We start from the raw sequence: 19,887 nt of genomic DNA, 5'->3' as shown, positions 1-19,887 counted from the left end.
GCAAAAGATTATTGTAAAGCTCATACCTCCATAATTTTTTACTGAGCATCACTAAGCAGTGGCAGAGGCTCCGTATGTTTAGATATTGAGTTTATATGGTATTTTAAGCCAAACTTAAAAATTTTGTTTTGCATATTGCTGATTCCTGGGAGGCTAAGAGTCTATCGCTATCAATACATGAATAAAAGTTATATGTAATAGGTAAATAAAATATGTGAATAGGCCAAGATGTTCAAACTAGGAAGGTAAATAATGACTAACATGCTTGTCAGTAAAGAGGGTGTGCGTGCACACATTACGGATACCAGTATGTTGCAAATTTCAAATTGTGCTGCATTGTCCCAGAACTGATACCCGATACCACTGCGGAGCTTGATGGATGATGCTCAAAAACATAACAAGAGAGAAAATCGATGTCTTTAAAGAATCATTTTAGTTTTTACTCACTCTTTCTGAAAGCAAATTGAAATAAGAAAATCGTTTCGTGAGAGCTTTTTAACAAATAAATATGTTATGTTATGTATTTATCTTAAGAGTCGTCAATTTTAGAGTAAAGTGGTTTATTGTGAGAGTATTAACCTTTTATTTTTTTCAAGTAAGCACTATAGTACATATTAGACTACCACACCAAAGACCTTGTGATTTAGTCTTTTTCTTTTAATTGGTTGCACCAGAATGACTGACTGGCTGTTAGATAAACATTATTTTATATATGAGCAGACATAATCTGGGTGTCAACCTTTTTATCTACATCATGTCAAGACACAACATGAACCATAACAGGCATATTTATAATATAGAGAGAGTAGAGACACTAATAATCAAATGATATATTTGTGATAATTTTGTAATTCTGAAGTAGATTTATGTGTATCAGAGAAAAAAAAAGAAAATGCTCGGCAAGAGGAAGTGGATCCAAATTAGTCAAATTGAACTCAAAGACAGTCCTAATAACACATTTACATCTATAAATATTTCCAACAAAAAACTCAAAAGAATGAGTAGGTGGTAGCTTGCCAAAACACTGGCGTATCAGAATAAAGTGCTCATATACAGTATTAGCCTCTGTTTACGACTACTTAGTGCTCATTTAGAAGGTAGACTAAGACTGTCCCACAATTTTATATGGCTCTTTTAACTATGAATAATGAATACTGCTAACTATGTTTGTGTGGACGTGCACTGAGAGCACTGAGACTGTGAACATGATCAGGCACCTGCTGGTGAACTTTTTAAAAACAGCTAAGGGTTCCTAGGTCTTGTTTTTTTTTTTTAACAATAACTAACAGCAGTATTATTATAGCACTTTTCCATTAAACCTCTTTTACCCTTCAAACAAATGTACACCCAAATATATGATGGTTTCTCTGCCACACTGAGGTTTGCATCAATTAATGTTTTTGATTAATTGGAATCAGGAGGGAATTGGGTCTCATGTTCTTATAACCTCACGGGGAAAAGCCAGTTCTGTTTTCCCACTGAAATTTAATTATATTTTGTACGCAACCTTCTCACTGTGAAACAACCTTGTGTGTTCTCAATACAGGTCAAGATCTATGTTTCAGCTTCAGCTCTAACTGTGTTAGTGCAATTAGCATGCAGCTGAGGATTCTCTCAGAAGGCCATGAAAACAGAAAAAACAAGCTCTAATGCCTGTAATTTTGGTCATGGGTGATCCACTTACATACTGGATGTATGTGACAGTGTTTGTTACACTTTTCAGAAAAAGGAATTTTTACACAGAATGTTAAATTCAAATGTAGTGATTTTAAGTGACAAAACCATGTCACATTAACAGCTAATTACTTCATAGAAATATATTGTACAGTATTTAGTACAATTTTCAAATGCATAGAGCATTTGTGATAGGAAATATGTGGTTTGTGGTTGAAAGACATGCTAAGCATTCACTGAAGGAGGGAAACTGAAAACAATTCAACATAACAATTAATATATTTTAGTCAGGTGATGGGCCATACCCAGCAAACAACCACTAAGAACACATATAATGTGTTAAGTCTAGTTTAGACCAGATGTGGTAACTGCACCTCTTTAGCAACACCTTGCAATAAGCTTCCATGTTACTCATTGTGCATAATTCAACATTCCTCATATTGTGTAGTCTATTCCCATAGTCAAAACAGCACAAGTGTAATAAGACACTTATGATTCAATGATGAGAGTAGCACTGATCGGCTCCTTAGTGTTGCTTTTTTTGGTCTATCAACAGGCAATCCATAACCATATGTGACTGTCATTCCTCTGCTATTGCAGTGTATTGATACATTTAAAATCTGTTTTTATCAACACACTTTAATGTGGCTAGCTACATTTGTTGACCTACTCTCTGAATCAAATGCTTTCAACACAGTCACAGCAATTGCCTGTATGTTTCAATAAATCATAGTCAACTAATGGTTGAGTGAGGTATCTTGGCCATCCAGCTCACATTGAATGACATTTCTGACACACATTGGAAATGAAAATCTAACTGGTTGATTCTATTGTAATTTCATAATGATGTATTTGGTTAATTGCCAAATAAACTGTAATCTTTACAGCTTCTGAAGTTCTACAGACTGGATGAGCTTTTACCACTGAGGGAAAAAAAAAATTATAGGATTATTTTCCTTTTAGTATTTACGGATTTTCCAACTAAAACCTAAAAATGGAATGAGTTTTTTACTACAATGCTTGCAGAACTTAAATCCAGTAGTAGGATTCTAGGTCAAAACATGTGTCTATATATATATATATATATTTTTTTTTTAACCAATATGTTAATGCTTACCTCAAACAAAGGACCTGGTTTGAGGTAATTAGTGTATACTGAAGCATGTGCAATGCAATGAACACATGACTTAACATCTTTTCTAAGTTGTGGCATTTCTTAACTTGGACATGTACATTAAACAACCATTCTTAATAAATTTAATCGGTCATGGCCTTATCGTTTAAGTGGCACCCAAAAAGCAAATATTTGAGTAGGGCGGAACTGCAATATGAATTTAGCAGTCTTGCGATTCTCAGACCACACAAAGACACAGAATTGACTGGACAGCGTATACATAGAATATGTAAATGAAAAGCATCAAACAACAAATAAGGTTCAGCAACATGCATTATGTTACCTAGGTGGCATGTTTGTTTCGTTTGTTTATGATTTCCTACTGTAAAGTAGTATTGTATGTGTGATAAATAGGGTAAATAACCAACTTGTTTACAAATCTCAGAAAGTTTTATATTGGTAGTCAATACAAGTACCTTAAACACATTAACTTGTTTTATGATTATTGAGCTGATTTATTTGGCATAAATAAAGGAAGACTATTATGTTATTAGATTACAGATGGGGAGTTTACTCTAAACAACAATGTCTGCTTCTCATCTAAATTGAAGGAAAACCACCCAAAATGTTTCTTTAATCTCTAGGTGCATATTCACACATGTATATGCACACGTGTATCATGCATGATCATTTACAATTATGTGGACAGTAAATAAATATTTGAAAATGTATAAAAAACATTGTTTTTATTACAAGTGTGCATGTTGTTTATATTGCCAAACCTGTGTGTGGAAAAGGGCAGGGCACTGCAACTCCTCCTGTATTGTAATACAGGTGAGAGCAAGAATGCATAGTGGATTGGGTAAGGCACAGTAACACATGAGAGGTATATAATACTTATACAGAGGGAGATCCTGGTAGACAATAACTCAGGTAAGTGCAATATTTTGGTCTGAAGAGAATTCGATTATAGAACACTCATTGTTTAATGTGTGGTGATGCAGTTGTAATAGCAATTTATTGATATTGTATTGTTGATCTTACAGACAGGAATGTCTTTGTGTGAGTGTGTTTCTTGTCTACGGTAGAAATGCATCTGAATGTGGAACTGTCTTTTCAGTGTTTGTTTACATGCTTTCTTTGAGCATGTGTTCTGTGAAGGTCAGAACAGTATAGACACACTTTTTTAGGCAAAGATGATTGACTTCTCCAGATGGTTGACTTTTTTTGCTGCACTAAGTCAATTAATAAAATACTGCTACAGTGGGAACTGGCATTTAAAATACCCTACTGACAGTAACCATTATATTTCTGATGGCTTCAACAACAAAGTTCCAGAATGGTAGTACGCACCCATCAAGATAGGTTTGTTTACACTGAGAATGAGCTCAGCACACAGTGCAAAAACTGCACTTAATTATGAGTGATGATGATTCATGTTGGTTAGCACTGTTTGAGGTTTGTGGATTAGTGGTTCTTATGTATAATTAAGCACATTTACTTCACTGAGTGCTATTTTCAGTGATAAATGCTGTTTTTAATCTGAAACAGGTGCTGGGCGAAGGCTGAGGGGACCGGAACAAGAAGAAGAGGATGATTCAGTGAGGGTCATTCAAACAATTATCAGTCAATTTCAGAACACATTTGGAAAACTTCTAAATATTGTTATATCTGAACAACTTCATAAGAACTCACATAAACCAAATCACAAAAAGTTAATTCTGGACAAAGGGAAGTCTAGAGCTGTATGAATTGTAACAAAATCTTGTTTTTTTTAGAACTCCTGTGGGTTTTGTTTGAGATTTGGCTGAATATTTACTTTCACAAAACTGACTTCACTTACAGACAAATTACATACATTGTGTTTTGTTACATTCATTTTTAAAATAATATTATTCTTAGGTATGTGAGGAACCTGAAATTTTAGAGAAGGAAAGACCTCGTCCTCAAGGCTCATCACCAGTAGAAGAATTTCCTGTTGAAAAACAGGTAACTACAATCTCTAATACAGCTTCAGTTAAGTTGAAATCTGTGACTTATATTAAATGTGTCTTTCTATATCCATTAATTGTTTTGTCAGGCTGAGGAAGATATCTCTGACTCAGCACACAAGAGTGGGAGCAACAAAAAAAGCAGAAAAGCCGGCTTTGGATCTCTGTTTGACAAGCGCACATCTGACAAAATGAATGAAACAGAGGTCAAGCTTACTGAAATAATTTATTTTACATATATGTAGTACAACCCCAATTTCACTTATATACTATACTATACTTATGGAAGTATGGCAAATGCTAAAAACAAAACCAAAAAGAGTCATTTGAAAATCTGGTTCACCTTGTACTGTATTGAACACTCATTATTAACACATTATTTGATGTTCTACTTTGTGAATTTAATTTATTTTTGAATATATACACTCATTTCAAATCTGATGACTGCAACACACTCCAAAAAAGTTGGGCCAGTCGACTGTTTACCACTGGGTAACATCACCTTTTCTTTTAATAACACTTATTAAGCGTTTGGGCGCTGAAGACACCAGATGGTTAAGTTTAGCAAGCGGAATTTTCCCTCATTCATCCATTATGCATTTCCTCAGCTGCACAACTGTACGTGGCCTTTGTTGCCTTATTTTGTTCTTCATAATGCGCCACACGTTCTCAATCGGAGACAGGCCAGGACTGAAGGCAGGCCATGCTATCACCCACACTATCTGTTTACGCAACCATGCTCTTGTAATCCGGGCAGAATGTGGTTTGGCGTTGGTTTGGCATTGTCCTGCATATGTTGCTCCAAAATGTGTACATATCTTTCTGCATTAATGGTGCCCTCACAAATGTGCAAGTTACCCATGCCATAGGCACTGACACACCCCCATACCATGAGAGATGCTGGCTTTTGGAACTGATGCTTGGATGGTCCTTTTCCTCTTTGGCACGGAGAACATAACTATTGTTATGTAACTGTTCACTCCTTGGACCACAAAACATGATTCCACTGTGCTACTGTCCATCTCAGATGAGTTTCAGCCCAGAGAAGTCAGCGGCGCTTCTGGATAGTGTTGATGTATGGCTTCTGATTTGTATAGTAGAGCCTTAACTTGCATCTGTGGATGCAGCAGCGAATGGTGTTGACTGACAAAGGTTCATCAAAGTATTCCCGAGCCCATGCCAGGATATCCATTACAGACTCATTATTGTTTTTAAGAAGTCTGAAGGATCAGAGATCACGCAAATTCAGAATTGTCCTTTATGCACCGAGATTTCTTTTAATCCTTTGATCAAATTGTGCACTGTAGAAGGTGAAATGCCGATACCGATTTTTCTTTGGGGAATGTTGTTCTCAAAGTTTTGGATTATTCGCTGACGCATCTCTTGGCAGATTGGAGAACCTCGACCCATCCTTGCTCTTGAATTACTAGGCCATTTTTGGAGACCCCTTATATACTATAATTAGACGATTGCCACACCTGTTTCACATCACCTTCTTATTTCAACTTGTCACATGGCTATTAGTCCTAAACTTTTTTGGAATGTGTTGCATGCATTAATTTCAAAATAAATGTTTATCTTCAAAAAAAAATAGGCAGTTGATTAGGTAAAACATCAAATACCTTGTCTTTATATGTTTTTTTTTGTTTAAATACAAGTCAAAGTATATTTACAAATCACTCTTCTTTGTTTTTATTAGGATTTTTCATACTGTCCCAACTTTTTCGGAATTGGGGTTGTATATTGAAAATACGAAATGTTTTAAACAGATCTATCTACATGTGCAATTTGAAAACCAAGTCCCATGTTTACTTAAATATACAGACAGGTGACAAATTAAAAGAAAAATCAACAGGTGTCTTAAAAACAACATGCAGCTCCAAAATCTCCTGCAGGTGTTAAATTGGGTTGGAATGTGTTGTTTGCAAAGGCCATAGCATATGATTTAAATCATTTTCTTAAGCAGTTTTTTTTACTTTAAAGACAGATATATACTAATCTAGTGTGTTTTTTTATTCAAAATTATTGTGAAAACTACTTTAGTAAAGATTACTGTTATGCAATTTGTAAAAGCAATGTTATGTTAACTTTTTTCCATCTGTGGTTTCAGGACATGCAGAGTGATGAATCTGAAATGATTGTGAAAACAGTGAAAGAAGCATGTGTTGAGGGCTTAGTCGTGACTGGTGGAGGGAAAGAGGGGATATTCATCAAAGAAGTGAAACTAGATTCACCTGCTTCCAAACATCTAAGTGTGAAAGAGGGTATAAAAAAGATTGCAATCTTAGCTACTGATCCCCTATTTAATTTGTAACTTAAAGTTCTAATTTTTTTCTAATTTACATCCCACCAGGTGATCAAATACTAAGTGCTACAGTATACTTTGATAATGTTTCATACGAAGATGCACTTCAAATTCTTGAGCATGCTCAGCCATATAAAATGGAATTCTGTCTAAGGCGCAAAGTGGAACCAAGCATACCAGAAAATGCTGAAATTATACATACAAAGGTAATTGTAATCAAACTTTTCTTACTTTAGGTTTTGATCTGTAGTGTAATTAGTACTCCTTTTTTTCCTTCCCTAGGAAAAAGAGCAGGGTCCACCAATGATGAGAAGTCAGAGAAAGATGAAAAAACAGCAAGAACGTATCTCATGGCCAAAGTTCCCATCCTTTGGCAAGGGACCCAGAGTGCAATTCAAGAGATCTCACAGCACATCAGAAGCAGAGGAACACAGGAAATTAGAGATGAGCCCACCAACAAGTGATGCTGAATCTCCACTGAAATGTCCAGATGGAAAAGACAAGAAAAAGAAACACAAAGTTCAACTAAAAATGAAGATGAAGGGCCACAGGAGCAAGTCTGTTGAGGAACCCCAGAGAAATGAACAGTTGGTTTGGGAAAATCAACAAGTGGAGGATATATTAGAAGAAAAGGTTCCTGAAAGACATGAGGAACAAATGCAAGAGATCCCACAGGTCCTGGGTGGAGCTGAAAATGAGGTTTCTTCCAAGACTGGGACTGATGATCCATTTCAGAGTTTGTCAGCAATGGAACGGCATGAGGCTCATTTAATTAGCTTGGGCAACACATTAAAGACTACAGATATTTCAGTCACTCTTGCAGAGGGAGGAAAAATAGAGAGTTCAGAAATGAACATCAGAATTCATCAGAAGGCAAAACCTGATATTGGAACAGAAAACCAAGCAAAAACTATCAAAGCTTTGTACACAATTTCAGATCCATCAGCCTGTGACAATATTCTATTATCACAGGCAGAGGCAGAAATATCTCAATTTGACAATGACCTCAACAGACAGGGAACAGAAAAAGATAGTTCTGAGAAAAAAATGGAATCTGGAAATGCAGAACTTAGCATGCCAAATTTAGATACATGTGTAGAAGTAACAAAAAAATCTCCAAGGATTGGTGATGAAAAGCAATGGAAGGAGGTGTTTGAAAATGAGAGTTATGGGATTCGAACCAGAGGTCCATTGGCAGACATGGCCACATCAAAGACCCACTTTGTGAGCACAGTCAATGGGCTTCAGTTCATTTCACCAGATTTTTCTGAGATAACACAAGTGGGGAAAATGTCTGATGGCATCAGTGATACAAAGAAACCAACTGTTACTTTCCAACCAAAACCTGGAAGTACTGATTTGGCTGGAGACAAAGAATATTCACCTTTAGAAATCAAAACTTGCAAGTTACCACCAGAAACTACTGATTTCATTCTAGTAGATCTAGATAGAAGATCAGCATCAAAGTTTAAATTGCCAAAGGTAGATGACACTGGATTTGTAACCCATGAACTAATCAAAATGACAGCGGTGGAAAAAAATACAACCCATCTACCAAAACGAGAAGATATTGAAATTCCAGGAATGGAAAACAAAGAAACAAAACCCAATCTTCAGACACCTGAAATTAAGGTTCCAAAAATTGAGAAAATTATAAATGTTACAAAGCAGAAAGAAATCCAGGATCTACAAACAGAAGAAGAGTTCAATGTTGAGGATGTTAAAGTGGCTGTTTCCAAATTCCCTGCTTTTAAACTGCCTGAGGGGGACATAACAGGCGTTCTTGTGCAAAGAGAAATTACAATTATGGAACTAAAGACAGATAAGTCTATGATGACCCCTAGGGGATCTCCACATAAAACATCCATCACAAGTACAGACAGTAGCACGAGTTACCCTAAAAGTAAAGTAGGTGAAGAAAAGTCACCAGCTTCTGATACTGTAGATAAGGGCACAGCAATCAAGATGCCAAAAGTTGAGCTACCTTATATTGATGAGCAAACATCAACAGCTTTGATGAAAATAGACCATTCACAGATAACAGATTATGGGAGATGTAGAGACATAAACTTCAAGCTCCCAAAGCGGGAAGATATTGAAATACCAGGGATGGAAGCCATAAAGGAATCACAGCTACAGAATACAGTAAAAGTAGTCAGTGACACAGACCTTAACCAACCTGAAAAGCCGAAAACTAAAAAATACGGTGACAAGAAAGGTCATGAAAAGAAATCAAAGAAACCAAAAATATCCATCCAAGGATTTGAAATAACTAAATCTGATATTGAGTCTACAGATATTAGTACTGAATTACCAAAGAAGGATTCCTCTAAAATGGATACTGGAGAAACAAAGATCCATGAAAAACACAAATTCAAAACCCCCAAAATAGGGGAAGTTGAGAATAAAGATGTTCCAGTACAGGAAACCAAAATTTTAGAAGATAATATGGATAATGGCACTGATATAAATGAAGATGGACAGTCTGCCAACATGTATGGCAGAGCTCAGGATACTGAAACTGAAGGACAAGGGAGGAAGTTCAAACTGCCAAAATTTGAGATTAGTTTTCCAGAAGTAAAAGCACCAAGAATTAGTTGTACATCAAAGAAAGATGATGACAGTTCTGTATCAGAGGAAAGTGGTAAAGTGCCAGTAGTGCATTCAGCTAAAGCTGAACTACCAGAAGTAAAACCTGAATTGAGCACAGACCTACCAGAAAGTGATTCTGAAATAACTGAAGTGAAAATTAAAAGGCCAGGGTTTTCATTCCCCAGGTTTGGGATATCTAAATCAGAACATACAGCCCCAGCAGCTGATGTTAGTCGCACAAATGTTGATATGTCTTTACCAGAGGCACAAACAGTCATGGAGGATACAAACACAAATATTGCAATATCAGTGAAAGAAGGTAAACAAAAGGATGCAACAAAGTTTGGTTCTCCAACAAGGTTCAAAATCCCTTCAATCAAGTTTCCAAGTTTTGGAGCTAAAGTTACTAAGGCAGCAATGGAGACCTCTGATGTACATGTTGGCGTTAAACGAGCTGATACAAGTCTGCCCGATACAGAGTTAAAATTATCTGCTGAGCCGATAATTGAGCCGATTTTAGTTGATATAAAAGAGCCTGATGTAGACAAACAAAAGAAATGTGTCAGTATGGAATTTATTAATATGGACATCCAAAATGAGGCACAAGTGGGTAAATTCAAATTGCCACAATTTGGAATCAGTGTTCCTGAAATAAAGGGACCAAAAGTAGATGTAAGTTCAGACAAGGCAGAGATTGACATTTCTGTACCAAAGGCAAAAGTAGAAGTTCATCCACCTGATGTTGAATTGCAAGGTCTAAGAGCTGAAATAAAAACTGACCTGCCAGAAATAGATTCTAAAGATCTTGAAGTGAAAATGAAGACACCAGGCTTTCCGTTTCCTACAACTGGATTTAGTAAATCAGACGTTAAGGCTTCTGAAGGTGATGTGAGTCTCCCAAATTTTGATCTGTCTTTGCATGAAGGAAGTATAGAAATTGAAAGACCAACTACTGATGTTACTATATCATTGGAAGATGGAGAACAAAAAGACCCACTAAAGTTTAAATTGCCATCAGTTACCTTCCCAAAATTTGGAGCCAAAGGCCCAAAAGGTACATTAGAGGTCTCTGATGTGGGTGTAGATGTTAAAGGACCTGAAATAAGTCTACCAGATGCAGAGATAAAATTGTCATCTGAGCCCCTCTCAGTGAATATAAAAGGGCCTGGTGCAGACAAAGAAATGAAATCTCTCAGTATGGAAATGAAAGATCAGGACATCCAAATTAAGGAACAAGGGAGCACATTCAAATTGCCAAAATTTGGAATCAGCCTTCCTGACGTAAAAGGGCCAAAAATAGATATAAGTTCAGACAAGGCAGAGATTGACATTTCTGTACCAAAGGCAAAAGTAGGAGTTCATCCACCTGATGTTGAATTGCAAGGTCTAAGAGCTGAAATAAAAGCTGACCTGCCAGAAGTAGATTCTAAAGATCTTGAAGTGAAAATGAAGACACCAGGCTTTTCATTTCCTAGATGTGGCTTTAGTAAAACAGAAGTTAAGGCTCTCGAAGGTGATGTGGGTCTCCCAAATGTTGATGTGTCTTTGCCTGAAGGAAGTATAGACATTGAAAGACCAACTACAGATGTCAGAATACCAATGGAAGAGGCAGAAAAAAAAGAGCCAACAAAGTTTAAAATGCCTTCAATCAACTTCCCAAAGTTTGGAACTAAAGGTCCAAAGGCCGCAGTGGAGCTCTCTGATGTGAATGTAGACGTTAAAGGACCTGAAATAAGTCTACCAGATGCAGAGATAAAATTGTCAGCTGAGCCAATCTCAGTGGATATAAAAGGGCCTGATGCAGACAAAGAAATGAAATCTCTCAGTATGGATATGAAAGATCAGGACATCCAAATTAAGGAACAAGGGAGCACATTCAAATTGCCAAAATTTGGAATCAATGTTCCTGAAATAAAGGGACCAAAAATAGATGTAAGTTCAGACAAGGCAGAGATTGACATTTCTGTACCAAAGGCAAAAGTAGAAGTGCATCCAGCCAATGTCGAAGTGGAAGGTGTAACGGCTGAAATAAAAGCTGACCTGCCAGAAGTAGATTCTAAAGATCTTGAAGTGAAAATGAAGACACCAGGCTTTTCATTTCCTAGACTTGGATTTAGTAAATCAGAAGTTAAGGCTCCTGAAGGTGATGTGAGTCTCCCAAATGTTGATGTGGCTTTGCCTGAAGGAAGTATAGAAATTGAAAGACCAACTACAGATGTCACAATACCAATGGAAGAGGCAGAACAAAAAGGTCCGTCAAAGTTTGGTTCTCCAACAAAGTTTAAAATGCCTTCAATCAACTTCCCAAAGTTTGGAACTAAAGGTCCAAAGGCTACAATAGAGGTCTCTGATGTGAATGTAGACGTTAAAGGACCTGAAATAAGTCTACCAGATGCAGAGATAAAATTCTCAGCTGAGCCAATCTCAGTGGATATAAAAGGGCCTGATGCCGACAAAGAAATGAAATCTCCCAGTATGGATATGAAAGATCAGGACATCCAAATTAAGGAACAAGGGAGCACATTCAAATTGCCAAAATTTGGAATCAGTGTTCCTGAAATAAAGGGACCCAAAATAGATGTAAGTTCAGACAAGGCAAAGATTGACATTTCTGTACCAAAGGCAAAAGTAGAAATACATCCACCCGATGTTGAAGTGCAAAAAGTAACAACTGAAATAAAAGCTGACCTGCCAGAAGTAGATTCTAAAGATCTTGAAGTGAAAATGAAGACACCCGGCTTTTCATTTCCTAGAATTGGATTTAGTAAATCAGAAGTTAAGTCTCCCGAAGGTGATTTGAGTCTCCCAAATGTTGATGTGCCTTTGCCTGAAGGAAGTATAAACATTGAAAGACCAACTACAGATGTCACAATACCAATGGAAGAGGCAGAACAAAAAGGTCGGTCAAAATTTGGTTCTCCAACAAAGTTTAAATTGCCTTCAATCAACTTCCCAAAGTTTGGAACTAAAGGTGCAAAGGCCACAGTGGAGCTCTCTGATGTGAATGTAGACGTTAAAGGACCTGAAATAAGTCTACCAGATGCAGAGATAAAATTGTCAGCTGAGCCAATCTCAGTGGATATAAAAGGGCCTGATGCCGACAAAGAAATGAAATCTCCCAGTATGGATATGAAAGATCAGGACATCCAAATTAAGGAACAAGGGAGTAAATTCAAATTGCCAAAATTTGGAATCAGTGTTCCTGAAATAAAGGGACCCAAAATAGATGTAAGTTCAGACAAGGCAGAGATTGACATTTCTGTACCAAAGGCAAAAGTAGAAATACATCCACCCGATGTTGAAGTGCAAAAAGTAACAACTGAAATAAAAGCTGACCTGCCAGAAGTAGATTCTCAAGATCTTGAAGTGAAAATGAAGACACCAGGCTTTTCATTTCCTAGAATTGGATTTAGTAAATCAGAAGTTAAGTCTCCTGAAGGTGATGTGAGTCTCCCAAATGTTGATGTGCCTTTGCCTGAAGGAAGTATAAACATTGAAAGACCAACTACAGATGTCACAGTACCAATGGAAGAGGCAGAACAAAAAGGTCGGTCAAAATTTGGTTCTCCAACAAAGTTTAAATTGCCTTCAATCAACTTCCCAAAGTTTGGAACTAAAGGTGCAAAGGCCACAGTGGAGCTCTCTGATGTGAATGTAGACGTTAAAGGACCTGAAATAAGTCTACCAGATGCAGAGATAAAATTGTCAGCTGAGCCAATCTCAGTGGATATAAAAGGGCCTGATGCAGACAAAGAAATGAAATCTCCCAGTATGGATATGAAAGATCAGGACATCCAAATTAAGGAACAAGGGAGTAAATTCAAATTGCCAAAATTTGGAATCAGTGTTCCTGAAATAAAGGGACCCAAAATAGATGTAAGTTCAGACAAGGCAGAGATTGACATTTCTGTACCAAAGGCAAAAGTAGAAATACATCCACCCGATGTTGAAGTGCAAAAAGTAACAACTGAAATAAAAGCTGACCTGCCAGAAGTAGATTCTCAAGATCTTGAAGTGAAAATGAAGACACCAGGCTTTTCATTTCCTAGAATTGGATTTAGTAAATCAGAAGTTAAGTCTCCCGAAGGTGATGTGAGTCTCCCAAATGTTGATATGCCTTTGCCTGAAGGAAGTATAAACATTGAAAGACCAACTACAGATGTCACAATACCAATGGAAGAGGCAGAACAAAAAGGTCGGTCAAAATTTGGTTCTCCAACAAAGTTTAAATTGCCTTCAATCAACTTCCCAAAGTTTGGAACTAAAGGTGCAAAGGCCACAGTGGAGCTCTCCGATGTGAATGTAGACGTTAAAGGACCTGAAATAAGTCTACCAGATGCAGAGATAAAATTGTCAGCTGAGCCAATCTCAGTGGATATAAAAGGGCCTGATGCCGACAAAGAAATGAAATCTCCCAGTATGGATATGAAAGATCAGGACATCCAAATTAAGGAACAAGGGAGTAAATTCAAATTGCCAAAATTTGGAATCAGTGTTCCTGAAATAAAGGGACCCAAAATAGATGTAAGTTCAGACAAGGCAGAGATTGACATTTCTGTACCAAAGGCAAAAGTAGAAGTGCATCCACCCGATGTCGAAGTGGAAGGTGTAACAGCTGAAATAAAAGCTGACCTGCCAGAAGTAGATTCTAAAGATCTTGAAGTGAAAATGAAGACACCAGGCTTTTCATTTCCTAGAATTGGATTTAGTAAATCAGAAGTTAAGGCTCCTGAAGGTGATGTGAGTCTCCCAAATGTTGATGTGCCTTTGCCTGAAGGAAGTATAAACATTGAAAGACCAACTACAGATGTCACAATACCAATGGAAGAGGCAGAACAAAAAGGTCGGTCAAAATTTGGTTCTCCAACAAAGTTTAAATTGCCTTCAATCAACTTCCCAAAGTTTGGAACTAAAGATGCAAAGGCCACAGTGGAGCTCTCTGATGTGAATGTAGACGTTAAAGGACCTGGAATAAGTCTACCAGATGCAGAGATAAAATTGTCAGCTGAGCCAATCTCAGTGGATATAAAAGGGCCTGATGCAGACAAAGAAATGAAATCTCTCAGTATGGATATGAAAGATCAGGACATCCAAATTAAGGAACAAGGGAGCACATTCAAATTGCCAAAATTTGGAATCAATGTTCCTGAAATAAAGGGACCAAAAATAGATGTAAGTTCAGACAAGGCAGAGATTGACATTTCTGTACCAAAGGCAAAAGTAGAAGTGCATCCACCCGATGTCGAATTGGAAGGTGTAACAGCTGAAATAAAAGCTGACCTGCCAGAAGTAGATTCTCAAGATCTTGAAGTGAAAATGAAGACACCAGGCTTTTCATTTCCTAGAATTGGATTTAGTAAATCAGAAGTTAAGGCTCCTGAAGGTGATGTGAGTCTCCCAAATGTTGATGTGCCTTTGCCTGAAGGAAGTATAAACATTGAAAGACCAACTACAGGTGTCACAATACCAATGGAAGAGGCAGAACAAAAAGGTCGGTCAAAATTTGGTTCTCCAACAAAGTTTAAATTGCCTTCAATCAACTTCCCAAAGTTTGGAACTAAAGATGCAAAGGCCACAGTGGAGCTCTCTGATGTGAATGTAGACGTTAAAGGACCTGAAATAAGTCTACCAGATGCAGAGATAAAATTGTCAGCTGAGCCAATCTCAGTGGATATAAAAGGGCCTGATGCAGACAAAGAAATGAAATCTCTCAGTATGGATATGAAAGATCAGGACATCCAAATTAAGGAACAAGGGAGCACATTCAAATTGCCAAAATTTGGAATCAATGTTCCTGAAATAAAGGGACCAAAAATAGATGTAAGTTCAGACAAGGCAGAGATTGACATTTCTGTACCAAAGGCAAAAGTAGAAGTGCATCCACCCGATGTCGAAGTGGAAGGTGTAACAGCTGAAATAAAAGCTGACCTGCCAGAAGTAGATTCTAAAGATCTTGAAGTGAAAATGAAGACACCAGGCTTTTCATTTCCTAGAATTGGATTTAGTAAATCAGAAGTTAAGGCTCCTGAAGGTGATGTGAGTCTCCCAAATGTTGATGTGCCTTTGCCTGAAGGAAGTATAGAAATTGAAAGACCAACTACAGAGGTCATAATACCAATGGAAGATGCAGAACAAAAAGGTCGGTCAAAATTTGGTTCTCCAACGAAGTTTAAATTGCCTTCAATCAACTTCCCAAAGTTTGGAACTAAAGGTCCAAAGGCCACAGTGGAGCTCTCCGATGTGAATGTTGACATTAAAGGACCTGAAGTAAGTCTACCAGATGCAGAGATAAAATTGTCAGCTAAGCCACTCTCAGTGGACATAAAAGGGCCTGATGCCGACAAAGAAATGAAATCTCTCAGTATGGATATGAAAGATCAGGACATCGAAATTAAGGAACAAGGGAGTAAATTCAAATTGCCAAAATTTGGAATCAGTGTTCCTGAAATAAAGGGACCCAAAATAGATGTAAGTTCAGACAAGGCAAAGATTGGCATTTCTGTACCAAAGGCAAAAGTAGAAATACATCCACCCGATGTTGAAGTGCAAAAAGTAACAGCTGAAATAAAAGCTGACCTGCCAGAAGTAGATTCTCAAGATCTTGAAGTGAAAATGAAGACACCAGGCTTTTCATTTCCTAGAATTGGATTTAGTAAATCAGAAGTTAAGTCTCCTGAAGGTGATGTGAGTCTCCCAAATGTTGATGTGTCTTTGCCTGAAGGAAGTATAGAAATTGAAAGACCAACTACAGATGTCATAATACCCATGGAAGATGCAGAGCAAAAAGGTCGGTCAAAGTTTGGTTCTCCAACAAAGTTTAAAATGCCTTCAATCAACTTCCCAAAGTTTGGAACTAAAGGTGCAAAGGCCACAGTGGAGCTCTCCGATGTGGATGTAGACGTTAAAGGACGTGAAGTAAGTCTACCAGATGCAGAGATAAAATTGTCAGCTGAGCCAATCTCAGTGGATATAAAAGGGCCTGATGCAGACAAAGAAATGAAATCTCTCAGTATGGATATGACCGATCAGGACATCCAAATTAAGGAACAAGGGAGTAAATTCAAATTGCCAAAATTTGGAATCAGTGTTCCCGAAATAAAGGGACCAAAAATAGATGTAAGTTCAGACAAGGTAAAGACTGACATTTCTGTACCAAAGGCAAACATAGAAATACATCCACCCGATGTTGAAGTGAAAAGTGTAACAGCTGAAATAAAAGCTGACCTGCCAGAAGTAGATTCTCAAGATCTTGAAGTGAAAATGAAGACACCAGGCTTTTCATTTCCTAGAATTGGATTTAGTAAATCAGAAGTTAAGTCTCCCGAAGGTGATGTGAGTCTCCCAAATGTTGATGTTCCTTTGCCTGAAGGAAGTATAAACATTGAAAGACCAACTACAGATGTCACAATACCAATGGAAGAGGCAGAACAAAAAGGTCGGTCAAAATTTGGTTCTCCAACAAAGTTTAAATTGCCTTCAATCAACTTCCCAAAGTTTGGAACTAAAGTTCCAAAGGCTACAATAGAGGTCTCTGATGTAAATGTAGACGTTAAAGGACCTGAAATAAGTCTACCAGATGCAGAGATAAAATTGTCAGCTGAGCCAATCTCAGTGGATATAAAAGGGCCTGATGCAGACAAAGAAATAAAATCTTTCAGTATGGATATGAAAGATCAGGACATCGAAATTAAGGAACAAGGGAGTAAATTCAAATTGCCAAAATTTGAAATCAGTATTCCTGAAGTAAAAGGACCAAAAATAGATGTAAGTTCAGACAAGGCAAATATTGACATTTCTGTACCAAAAGCAAAAGTAGAAGTGCATCCATCCGATGTCGAAGTGGAAGGTGTAACGGCTGAAATAAAAGCTGACCTGCCAGAAGTAGATTCTCAAGATCTTGAAGTGAAAATGAAGACACCAGGCTTTTCATTTCCTAGAATTGGATTTAGTAAATCAGAAGTTAAGGCTCCTGAAGGTGATGTGAGTCTCCCAAATGTTGATGCGTCTTTGCCTGAAGGAAGTATAGAAATTGAAAGACCAACTACAGATGTCACAATACCAGTGGAAGAGGCAGAACAAAAAGGTCGGTCAAAGTTTGGTTCTCCAACAAAGTTTAAAATGCCTTCAATCAACTTCCCAAAGTTTGGAACTAAAGGTCCAAAGACCGCAGTGGAGGTCTCTGATGTGAATGTAGACATTAAAGGACCTGAAATAAGTCTACCAGATGCAGAGATAAAATTGTCAGCTGAGCCAATCTCAGTGGATATAAAAGGGCCTGATGCAGACAAAGAAATGAAATCTCTCAGTATGGATATGAAAGATCAGGACATCGAAATTAAGGAACAAGGGAGTAAATTCAAATTGCCAAAATTTGGAATAAGCCTTCCTGACGTAAAAGGACCAAAATTTGTTGTAAGTTCAGACAAGACAGAGATTGACATTTCTGTACCAAAGGCAAAAGTAGAAGTGCATCCACCCAATGTTGAAGTGCAAAAAGTAACAACTAAAATAAAAGCTGACCTGCCAGAAGTAGATTCTCAAGATCTTGAAGTGAAAATGAAGAGACCTGGATTGTCTTTTCCCAGATTTAGTAAATCAGACAGTAAAGCTCCAGCAAGTGATCTGAGTTCCCAAACTGCTGATGTTTCTTTGCCAGAGGAAAGTATAAAAATAGAAGGGCGAACTACAGACAGTATTGATTCAATGGAAATTGCTGGACAAAAAGATCCAACAAAGTCTAGTTCACAAACAAAGTTAAAACTTCCGTCAATAAAACTACCAAAATTTGGAGTTAAGTCTTCTGTGAGGACAGATGTTAAAGGACAAGAAATAAGTTTACCAGATGAAGATTTGTCAGCTGAGTCATTGTCAATGGATATAACAGGACACGACGTAGACAAAGATGAAAATTTTGTAATTGCACAGCCCGAAGTTAAAGGCCCAGAAGTGAAAATACAGTATCTTAATGTTAAAGTTAATAATGTGGAAATAAACAATGAAGTAACCATACCAGAATTGGATTCCCAAGTGGGAAAATGTGGAGATGAGGATACACCTGTAAATGATGCTCTAGATGTCGTCTTAGAACCAAAACAAAAATCCACACAAAGAGTCAAGACATCCTCCAAATTCAAAATTCCAGCACTTGGTGATGTTTTCAGTGGCTTTGAAGTTGAATTCAATGTACCTAAATTTGATGAAATTGAAGAATCAATGAAACCATATTCAGATCTTCTGAAACATGAACAAAACATTGCAGTTAGTGGTCATGTATCAACAGAGTGTGTATCAAAATGTGAAGATGGAGAAGCTCAGGAAAAATCGAAGACAGACCAAAACAAAGAGGGTGGGCAAAAACAAACACAACCTGAAAACAGTGACTGGTTTAGATTTCCCAAGTTTTCCTCTCCAACCAAAACGGCAAAAGACAATAAGAAATTCATTTCCCAATTACCCAAAAAAGCTGAACACAGTCCACAGAGTGACATAAATGAAAATGAATCCAAGAAAAGTTTCACAAGAGAGATTGATGAGGATAATGTCAGTCCAACTTTGTCACTAAGTTCATCTGATGCTTTTGCTGATATAAGTTCTGCACTTACAACTGAACAGATTGACCTGTCGCTGGCCAGCCCTACAAAGGTCAAAGTAAAATATTCTGAACCCACTCCTAATGCTGAAGTGAGTGGCATACATGGTGATATTATTACTTCAACAGCCAGGACTAAACTAATATCCATGGAGCCTCATCAGCCAGAGAAAGTGAACATTCCATTCTCTTCTGAAACATCCTCTTCTTCAGTGGATACTCTGAAACAAATGTCAGGACACATAGTTGTGTCAAATGTAAAAAGTGTGTCTAAAACAGAACATGCTACAGTCCTCACTAAAGTAGACACACAAGATACCCAAACATTGCCTCCAGAAAAAGTAGCTGACTCAATGTTGTCAGTTGAGGAAACAATAATGCGAAAGGGACATACTATAGTGGAGAAGCATGTTGTAAAGGAAATCTTTGGTGATGACAAAGAGAAAATATTTGTGACACAGAGAATACAGGTTTTTGATGGAGATTCTACTGAGCCTATCTCTGATGACACAGCATCCTCAATTCAAAAGTTAAGAGAAACTGTACACACTGAAAAAATTAGATTTTTTGAGGGGGCAGAGTCAAGTAAAACAATTCTAATGAGCACTGAAACATTACTAAG

General features: G+C 37.4%; 1 protein-coding gene across 1 annotated transcript; it reads left to right on the top strand.

Annotated features, from left to right (window-relative positions):
- Positions 1–261: 261 nt before the first annotated feature.
- LOC128605060 (neuroblast differentiation-associated protein AHNAK) lies at positions 262–19,571 on the top strand. The gene is made up of 11 exons (XM_053620171.1): positions 262–307; positions 3,656–3,721; positions 4,340–4,389; positions 4,691–4,777; positions 4,869–4,985; positions 6,890–7,043; positions 7,133–7,290; positions 7,367–16,082; positions 16,398–16,591; positions 19,289–19,357; positions 19,545–19,571. Exons 1-11 carry the CDS (start codon positions 262–264, stop codon positions 19,569–19,571), a joined length of 9,684 nt encoding a protein of 3,227 aa, XP_053476146.1.
- Positions 19,572–19,887: the final 316 nt, after the last annotated feature.

This window comes from Ictalurus furcatus, chromosome 3, assembly GCF_023375685.1.
Source record: "Ictalurus furcatus strain D&B chromosome 3, Billie_1.0, whole genome shotgun sequence".
In the NCBI taxonomy this organism is placed as follows: Eukaryota; Metazoa; Chordata; class Actinopteri; order Siluriformes; family Ictaluridae; genus Ictalurus; species Ictalurus furcatus.
Note: the sequence above shows the minus strand (reverse complement) of the source record. Positions and strands in the feature narration are given on the sequence as shown.